Source organism: Panicum virgatum, chromosome 1K (assembly GCF_016808335.1).
Source record: "Panicum virgatum strain AP13 chromosome 1K, P.virgatum_v5, whole genome shotgun sequence".
Taxonomy (NCBI): domain Eukaryota; kingdom Viridiplantae; phylum Streptophyta; class Magnoliopsida; order Poales; family Poaceae; genus Panicum; species Panicum virgatum.
Window position 1 is genome coordinate 33,635,023 of NC_053136.1, and position 10,437 is coordinate 33,645,459.

The 10,437-nt window shown below is 45.3% G+C and overlaps 1 protein-coding gene across 1 annotated transcript; it reads left to right on the forward strand.

Annotated features, from left to right (window-relative positions):
• The first annotated feature begins 5,262 nt into the window (after positions 1-5,262).
• Positions 5,263-10,086, forward strand: LOC120703439 (neutral/alkaline invertase 3, chloroplastic). The gene is made up of 7 exons (XM_039987541.1): positions 5,263-5,478; positions 5,751-6,363; positions 7,183-7,348; positions 7,434-7,645; positions 8,590-9,083; positions 9,180-9,228; positions 9,490-10,086. Exons 2-7 carry the CDS (start codon positions 5,782-5,784, stop codon positions 9,796-9,798), a joined length of 1,812 nt encoding a protein of 603 aa, XP_039843475.1. The 5' UTR covers positions 5,263-5,478; positions 5,751-5,781; the 3' UTR covers positions 9,799-10,086.
• The last annotated feature ends 351 nt before the right edge of the window (positions 10,087-10,437 follow it).

The following is a 10,437-nucleotide window of genomic DNA, read 5'->3' on the forward strand; positions in this document are numbered from 1 at the left end:
AGTTACCGGTAGATCACAAGTGAGGAATTCGGCAGAACTTCGCTGCTTCCCTTCTTCTCACCCCTCTCTTTTTTCTGGATTTTTTTGGATTTTTTGAGGTCAAATGAGAGGAGGGAATGAGGGGGAGGCCTTATATAGGCGGCCTGACCCGGTCGCCCGTGGGGGGGGGGGGGACAGGACCCCCTGTCGCCCACAGGAGGGGCGACCGGCTCCCTTGGCGGGCCCACTGGCCTGTCGCCCCTGGGGTGGGCGACAGGGGCCCTGTCGCCCGTTGGGAGGGCGACATGCCCCCCTCTTTTTTTTTCTCCAGGGACTTCGTTGCAAATTTGAAGAAAAAAAAATACATTTGAGCCCTGTCGCCCCCCATAGGGCGACCGGGGTATATTTTTGAAATTTTCCAAAACCGACATATATTTTTGAAATTTTAATTTTTTTTAAATATAAAAAAAAAACGCCTCGGGCGGCATGCGCTTGGCGCTGAAGACGCCATGGGCTGGATTTTTCTTTGGGCCCACGCGAGCTTCTTTCCACAGTGGTGTTCGGAACGGGAAAAAAAAACGTTAGGAGTCACGCAGAACAGTTTTTTTATTATCAGAACAATTGAAAAATTGTTCCACAACAGAAAAAATTATTTCAAAACAAATTTGACTAAATTTACACATCTAGGCCGGTTTGTTGGGCCGATTTAGGCCCAAAATCAAAATCTGAAGGGGAATACTTGATGGAGGGCAAGGAGAAAGAAAGACATGAGAAAACCAATCTATCTTCAGAAAGTTTTTCAACTTAATTTCAAGTGTTTGAGATTCTTGCAAAAAGCTACCTTTATTAAATCTACTTAACTCTAACTTTCTTCCTCACCATATGTGCCGCCGCCTTCCCTCGAGCTCCATGCTTCGCCGCGCCGTCGTGCTCCGCCGCCCGCCCTCCCGCCCGTGCTCTGCCGCGCCTCGGAACCTGTCGCGCCCGCCCGCCAAGGCTCTGCCACGGCTACCATAGCTGCTGCGACGACGCCGCCGCCGGGGAAAGAGCGCCCAGCTTGTCGGAGAAGAACTCTTTGTTCAACATTTTCAACATTCCATATTTTTAATTTCAACATTTCGTCTTTACAGTTTCAACATTTTGAAAGTCAAATGTTGAACAAATTTAACAAAATATTGGGTTAATCCTATCATAATGTTGAACATATTTGCAGCAGATAATTGCATCAAAGTGGGCTTTAAAGATGAATTGTTTATCTAACTTCCACAAGATATATAGGAGCCATCGATTTGTCTCCCTTCCACTAGATACATAGGAACCCCCTCCCTTCTTCCCTCTTTGTTTTCTCCCTCATCAGAGATTTTGAGCTCTTTTCCGGATTGTAAATGGAAAATTGGCACGTTAGAGCATCTCCAAGAGCTCTTATATCTATGAATAGCTAAAATTCTGATATAGCTATTATGTAAAACGAAATAGTTAGCAAAAAAGAATGAAATCCAACAGTTTTTCCAAAAACCAAAAAAGAATGGCTAGCGCTCAACGCTAGGCAAAGACGCTTAGCGGCACCCCCTGGATAGAAAACGAGGATAGAAGACGAGGTAGAAAAAATTCTTTTTAGATGGGTTTTTTGTCTTTCTTTTATTTTTTTAGAAAACTCATCCAAGATATAAGAACTCTTGGAGATGCTCTTAGCAACCTTCATTTTATCATTTATGTTGACAGACTTTTTTCCTTGAGACAGAGTTACTATGTTGGTAAACTTTAAGGAGCATTTGTTTACTACTCTCTCCATCTATAAGGCATATATTTTAGAATGACTAAACTTAAAATAAAGCAAAATATCTTATATTTCAAGGAAGGGGAGTAGGCATGAAAAAAATCTATGTGAGGGTGAAAATTAGTGCCATCGCTCATCGTGAGTTCATGACGATAGGTTAGCATGTGTTTTGGTTCGAGTGGGTTAGGTTGGGTGAACCCATTTTTGGAGGTGTTTGGTTCGAAGACTAGGTGAGTTGGGTCCCTCCCTAAGGGGAAATATTTCTCTCAGATGTGGGTTGGAGTGGTCCATCTAAAGTCCACGCCGAGCCAATTGGACGGCGTCGCCCTCGGTGAGTGTGAAGGAGAGGGTGGTGCAAAGGGCGGGTTCCGCAAGGAGGAGGGAGGAGCAGCGCTGGCCGAGCTCTGCCCAGAGGAGGGACGAGCAGTGTCGGTCGAGCTCCGAGCCAAGTGCGCGTGGAGGAGGGAGGAGCGACGCCAGCCGAGCTCCGGGCGGAGGGCAGCTATAGGAAGGAGGAGCATCGCCGGCCGGCGAGGGGCCGCGGCGCCATGCGGGTGGCCGGCTTGGCACAGACTTGCGAGAGGGGGCCGCGCGGCACCGTGCGGGTGAGCACGAGGCTGACGAGGGGCAAGCGATAGGCCAGCGTGGAGCGGGAGGGGAGGGGAAAGAAGGGGAGCAGAGCGAATGACATGTGGATCCCACAGTAGGACTTACTAACGGTGTTAACACGGCTACCTCAAGCCACATCCATTTCTTGCAACCAAACAGAAAATAAGAAACAACCTCAACCCCCTGACCAAAAGTCAAATGAGACCAACCCAACTCAAAAAAAAAACTGAAACGTGTACGGGTTCAACCCATCCCACGTAGTCTCTAGACAAACACATCCCTAGTTTGTTGATCAGTTATTAAACATACCCCAGAAACACTGAACGATCAGTTAGGATGAGGGTGCCGCCACGGCGTTGTTGTATGCGCATGGTAGAGATCCGTCCAATGCTATAACTTGGCAAACTTGCGTGGTCGTCACTCATGACCGCGGCCAGGTTTCTGTGGCTAGCTACGAGTCTACGAGGAACATGGACGACGACGCATATCGATGAGAGGTGCATCACGGCGGATCCAGCCATCGAGAAGGCGGCGGCGCCGTGGTCACTCGATTAAGCCATCGAAGGCACGCCAGAAGATTAATTGGGATGAAAGATCACTTGCCTCTTGATTATTATGGATGTGTGGAGGATATGCGGTTAAAAGTTGATGATGATGTGGACATGCATTGCCACGTGCCCACATGTCAGCGTGTTTTTCATGCATGGGATAGGCCCGGAAAGCAAGAAGACGACTGCATCCAGCGAGTTCTTGAAGGTCCGAACTGGCTTGACGTTGAGAGAGGCGGACCCTCCATTTTCGATAGAGAAGTGCTCAGCAAGAGCCCATGCAATAGGTTGGATTTGAATGGGACACGACGACCCTCCATCTTTGTTTTCTAGTCAAAGCATGGGGATTTGGATGGGACACGACCAGTGATTAGCATCTAAATTTTACCAGGGAACGAGATTTTTTTTTTGCTTGTGTAAATTGAGGTGTGCAATCGGGTCCTCTATGCCTGTTCAGGGTACACAATTTTTTCTTTTTTGTTCCCATGCACGGGGCCTGGCTGACAAAAAGGTGCCCTAGCTTTTGCATCCTGTAAAAGTCTAGCAAGACGTGTTTGGAACCTGGTACCAACTAGGCTATAATATGCATGAAGCCAATTACATTCCTATAATTGTAGATTCTTATTTAACAAGTTTGTACACATAGGTAGCTTTAAGGATACCAAAACCTATTAATCTTCTGGCGCGCGGAACAGAGCAACTCCTCTTTTACTTATCATTGTGCAACTTGGGTGAAACACTATATATGGAATTCAAATCTTCATCTTCAACTATAAAAGGGCCGGAACATTCAACAACAAAAAAAGGAATTTGCACTGAATAGCTAGCTTATGGTAGCAATAGACATTGGAATCCTCCCTTTAAGTGCTGGAGGAGTACTTTATGAGATAAAGTTGTGCATGGAGGGAATACACGTGAAAGAAAAGGGGAAAAAGAAACATTGAGAAAAGAAACTAAAAATCAGGATATGCCACTCAATACCATCAAGGTGTGATTTTAAACCGTATTTTTCTTAGACATTTATAAAATCCTATAAAATTCTTGAAATTATGAATGTACTTCCATATTTTATCAGGATCTGAAGTGTTTGTGACTGAGCGGGAAACTGTAGCGCTAGAATATAAGACCCAAAATCATGAAAACATGGGGGAGAGAAATAAGAAAAGGAAAAAAACAAGGGGAGAGCAACAAGAAGAAACAAAAAGAAGAGTGGGAAAACAAAAATAGTAGAAAGAGGCGTGGGGAGAGCGAGAGAGGTGGTTGGTTGGGGTGGTGGATGAGTCTCCTCCAGTGGCGGAGCTCGGTTAAAATTTTAGGTGGGGCGCATTGTAAACATAATTTTCTAATGATATCGTGAGGACGCACATCAATAGCTAATCTATGTCAAATTTAAACAATAATTGATGATCATACCTCTTATTTGAAGATAATTATCCATTAATTTAACAAAGATCAATCAAACAAGAAAAATATCCAATTTAAAGACCAAAATCCAATATTCTAAGAGCTAAGAAACATATAAATTTAAAGAGCAAATCAGTTAGTGACTTGGTAAGTAATATATGAAATTATGAATTGTAATGTAATAAAATAATTATGAGGAGAGGAGAGCAAATCAGGCCTCGCCGGGCGCCTCGGGGGTCGCCGGCCCGGGTCGGAGCTGCTCGCTCGCGGTCGGGGGCTCGGCCGCTCGGGGCGCCTCTGGCCGCTGGCCGTCTTGCCGCGGCCGCCGGCCGGGGAGGCGGGGGCGCGGCCGCGCGGGGGGCTCCGCCTCCGCGGCTTCAGCCTGCAGGCAGCACCGCAATCCGCAGCACGGCAGCAGCCAGCAGGCGGCGGCAGACTGCCGGAGCACGCGGGCGGCGGGCGGTTTGGCAGGGCAGCGGCGGCAGCGAGGATTGAGGGCGGCAGGCAGTGAGGCGGCGGCGGCGGTTTGGCAGGGCGGCGCCGGAGCACGCAAGGATCGATCCGGCCGCCGTGCGTGAGGCGTGAGAAGGGTTTGGGGATGGGCCAGCTCAATGCCTTAATGGGCTTATTGGGCCACACTATTGTCTCTAGCGCAGTCATTCTCTCCCTGTTTTTGGCTCTGCAGGCGACGGACGCCGCCACCGGCCGCCGCGGTGCCGCTCTTGCCAGCTAGCCGGAAGGGAAGATGAAGGGGGTCTGTTAGGCTACTCCGGCGGTAGGTGGGGCAGCTGCCCCACCTTGCCGCATGGGGAGCTCCGCCTCTGGTCTCCTCTGCAGTACTGCAGGGGGACTCTCCCCTGACATGTGGGCTCGAGTGATGTGGGGCCCACACATCAGTGAGGGTGAGTCCCTCTGCAGTACTGCAGACGATTTGCTTCCTGGGGTGGTGGACCGTGGCCTTCCCCGTTTCGTCTCGGGGTCCTCCTCGATTTATCTCCTCGCCCTTGCTCTCACCCCTCCTCTCCCCTCCCCTTTCCTCCTTCCGCCCCCTCCCGCGCCGCGGCCTTCTCCTTCACGAGAGGCCACGCTCCGTCCCCGCCCGCTCCGCCTTCCCGGCGACCGGCGGCGAGCGCGGCCCAACGAAAGCGTCGTGGTCGGCCGGTAAGATCCCCCGTCCTTTCCGCCGTTCGCTGCTCCTTCCGTTCCATAGGTTTTATTTGATTCATTCCTCATTGGACGAGATAAAAAAAAGGAGTTGTTGCCTTCTGTTCATTTGCTCCTGCGTAGCAATCCGTGTGCTTCTCCCAGCTGGAAGTTTTGAATTAATGGCTTGCCACGCTTCAAATTTACTCAATTATTGCTGAATTCCTCCCATTAGATCTTTCTTCTAGAGACCGGCCGCAGCTAATACGGATTTGCACGGCTTCTCGCAGACGCTTGGCGGGTTGGAGGCATAAGGCGCCAATGGGGATCGCGGAGGTGGCTCTCCACACCATGCCAGGGGCATTCGCCGCCCACTCCCCGGCATCCAATTTGCCCCTCGTGGCAGACGCTAGGAGGAGGAAGAGGAACGCATACTCGCTGCCCAACGTCAGGGCGCTGCAAGGCCTCTTAAAGTTCCCGAGGTTGAGGTCCGTTCGGCGGCAGTGCCAGCAGATTGATGACCTTGCTAGGGTCACAGAGGGGTACGGGAATTGGGTCAAGGATGCGATGAATAATGCCAGCCAGGTTCTTGATGACGTGGGCATGGCGGATCAGGCTGTAGGCGGCAATGGAGGTTTAAATGGGAACGCTGTCAAGCCTGCACCTCAGAGGCGGAAGACATCATCGGTCGAGGATGAGGCCTGGGAACTTCTGCAGGAGTCGATGGTTTACTATTGTGGTAGCCCTGTCGGGACGATTGCTGCCAACGATCCAAATGATAGTGATCCGGTGAACTATGATCAGGTGTTTATTCGGGACTTCATACCATCGGGCATTGCTTTTCTACTGAAGGGGGAATATGAAATTGTGCGTAATTTCATTCTACACACCCTTCAGCTTCAGGTACTGATTCTGCCTTGCTATTTAATATTATTTTGATGTTTTTTAGGTTGAGGTCCTCATATCTGTTATGGTAATATTAGTGAATATTTATGTAATATGAATAAATTGAGGAAAATATTATAGCATGGAAGCTAACTGTGCTAACTTCAACTTTTCAACCTGTGTTTATTTGAGTATGTTGCTTTATGTGTATTTAGTTTTTTACATAGAAATATAGAGTTTGTCTTGATCCATTCAAATTCCAGCAAGTATATTTTCCAGTGGCAAATAGGGTTACAAACTATGTTGTAAAAAAATAAGGTTACGCATGCCTCTTTGCAAAAGTGGATGTACATTGTACAATGACATTCATGAACTATTGTCAGTGTTTTCAGCCTTCTAACACTGGCATCCTATAAATTAAGAAATTTGTCTCCTGTAAATGTAAACTGTTTCCACAGAAAAAAAGGTTATAATTGTATGCGCTGCCTAAGATAGGGGGATTTCAGTATGTGACACTCAATTCAATGCCATGCAAGATTTGTGATTTTATGGGCCTGTTGGCACAACTGCCGCTAAAAAATTCTTGAACTGGATATTCCTAGCTACAAGTTTTCATGGAGCTGGAGCTGGGGCTACATTGAGACTATTTATCTGAATACTTTTGATTTGAAGTTACACTAAAAAAATATTTAGAAAATTAAATTTAGTTTATAAACTCTAAAGCTGACTTGGAGCCGAGAGCTGGAGCTGTGCCAAACGGGGCCGACACATGTCACATATCCTGAATTATTCCCATAAGTTCTGCGAGTTTGTCTGACACCTTGAATTGATCTGTAGAGCTGGGAGAAGACAATGGATTGCCATAGTCCAGGTCAAGGTTTAATGCCTGCCAGCTTCAAAGTGCGGACAATTCCACTTGATGGTGATGAGGATGCAACTGAGGAGGTCTTGGATCCTGATTTTGGGGAGGCTGCAATAGGACGTGTGGCACCTGTTGATTCAGGTACTGTTTGATCATGATATTAGTTTTTTTTGCTACCCATCATCACCTAATCTTTAAGTGGGTACTTGATCATAATGGGCTTCAGGTCTGTGGTGGATCATATTGCTTAGGGCATATGGAAAATGTTCAGGAGATCTGTCAGTACAGGAGAGAATTGATGTCCAGACTGGAATGAAAATGATTCTGAAGCTTTGTTTAGCTGATGGTTTTGACATGTTCCCTACATTACTCGTAACTGATGGTTCATGCATGATTGATCGTCGAATGGGAATCCATGGACATCCACTTGAAATTCAGGTTTTTCTCTTTACTATGTCTAGTTGTATAATTTTTTTCGCTTGGGTGTTTGTTTTCAAGTTGATCGTCTTCCCCCTCACCCCCATCCCGACCCCCACCTAGATTGTTTCAGAGGTAACTTTTTAAAAGTAGAATAAGACTTATTTACCAAAAAAACTAGCATCCCAGTATCTTAATGTTATCTTGTTGTTCAGAGTAATCAGACAATATTTTGATCTATAATATCTTTAATTAGTAGAATGTATCCCAGGAACCTGTAGAAGTTTCATTCATTCGATTCCTGCTATGTTGATTTGAACCTATTGCATATTTACATGTTTGTTTCTTAGGTTATCATGTTATTGTTGGACAGATTATGAAGTTTTTCCACCAGAAAGTTGACAAACACATGCATTTGTCATAATCTAAATGAAAACATTTGAGGCCAACTGTCTAACTTTCAATGCCCATTGCAACAAAACATGGATACTATTGGGTTTTCTAAGAGGAAACTGAATTTTTGTTGGAAAATGGATTGAATTCTTGGGCTTTCAGGATTGATAGACTCGATGGATAGGCTGATTATCAGTACATTATCTTAAAAAGGCTCATTATGGGGATTGTAAAACCATAAAAAAATTATTGCAGAGAAGAAGCTGGGATCCGATAGATAAAATTGGTGATCTGGATAATGATGGCATAATATTTGCTATGTGTTTGCAACTGAATCTACATCCAAATCTGAGAAATTTAATTGACTGAACATGGCTAATCTTCGTTAACTTAAGCAAATACAACTCAAGCCTCAATGAGATTTTATATGCAGGCACAAGTTCACAAGGGCACTTAGTCATGAAAATCTCAATTCAAGCTCTGCTGACACCTTGATCAAAAAATTATGACAAAATAACACGTACAACTTTTCTGTGTGCTAAACATTAGCTCACACATTGTTTTCTGTGTAGGCACTCTTCTATTCAGCTCTCTTGTGTGCACGTGAGATGCTGACTCCGGAAGATGGGTCAGCTGACTTAATCCGCGCCCTAAACAACAGACTTATCGCACTGTCCTTTCATATCAGGGAGTACTATTGGGTTGACATGCAAAAATTGAATGAGATATATCGGTATAAAACAGAAGAATATTCTTACGATGCTGTCAACAAGTTTAACATATACCCTGATCAGATTCCTCCATGGCTTGTTGAATGGGTACCTCCTAAAGGGGGCTACTTTATTGGAAACCTCCAGCCAGCTCATATGGACTTCCGGTTCTTTTCACTGGGAAATTTATGGTCGATAGTAAGCAGCTTGGCAACGACTCATCAGTCGCATGCCATTTTAGATCTTATTGAATCTAAGTGGTCTGATTTAGTGGCAGAGATGCCACTAAAAATATGTTATCCTGCTCTTGAGAACCAGGAATGGAAAATCATCACCGGAAGTGACCCTAAAAACACGTGAGTCTTAGAATAATATTCTCAATTTGTTTCCCTCTACCTGGGATCATATTGCAGTTCCTTTGCACATACACTAAGCAATTTCTGTTGACACAGGCCTTGGTCATACCACAATGGAGGGTCCTGGCCAACATTATTGTGGCAGGTTTGCATTTTCTGAACATTCTTGAAGACTATGTGTTCCACTAATACTGATTCATTTCCTTTTCATATTGAATTGTGTTTTTATTATCCATGCATATAGCAATGTTGCGTTTTCTCTATCTTGATAAACTGTAGCAGTTTGTAGTGACAACCAGTCCTTCACTAGGATTTATCGATGATCTTTTTGTTTGTTTCCTACTCTGCTCCTCCATGTAATCTTACTAGATTGTTTTTGTTGGGCAATTGCTGTCCTTGTATGCAGCTCACAGTGGCATGTATCAAGATGAACAGACCTGAGCTTGCCGCGAAAGCAATAGAAGTAGCTGAGAGGCGTATTGCTACAGACAAATGGCCTGAATATTATGACACCAAGCGGGCACGCTTCATTGGGAAACAGTCCCGGCTGTACCAAACATGGTCTATTGCTGGGTTCCTAGTAGCGAAGCTACTGATGGAGAAGCCTGATGCTGCTAGGATTCTGTGGAACGATGAGGATGCAGAAATCCTTAACGCTTTGAGTACAAACAGAAAACGGGGCAAGAAAGTATTGAAGAAAACATACATTGTGTGAATTCTTGCAGCAAGTTCCATCAAATGACCTGAGTTAGCATTTAGTAAGCTATAGGAAGCGTCTTTCCTGTATATAAACTTACACAAGATTGTGTTTTTTTGATGGGGAGGGGGCCTGCTGTTGGATGCTGTTATTGTGGATGCATCTGGCTTTGCAAGAAAACACTTCCTTGAGCATTCCTTAACTGTATATCTTGCAACACATTGTGGCAACTAGAGCTGCGTCATGTAGCTACTTTACTCTTCATTTGACCGGAGTTTATTACTGGAGTTCAAAAGTTTGTAACTACTTGGTGATAGCTATGGAGCTTTGGTTGCTGGAATTGTCCCATCATATACCTGTCCAGATATCATGGGCCTATATGTAACTAGCAAGTACCCCATGGCTTCACCGCTGGCCTAATCTAGTGCAGCAGGCATGCATAAATTTATCATTCAAATTAGCAGTGAAGAAAATTAAAGGGACATGAAACTGGGTAGGAACTCCATCAATTTAGCACCTGGATATAGATTTTGAATGACTTTGAAGAAATCAAAAGGCTTATGTTTTTTTTCCTTCGGCTCTTATTCTCATCAGACATTATTTTGCTTATAAGACAACTTAATTCATCAGCAATTCTATGTGCATTTGTGGAACCAT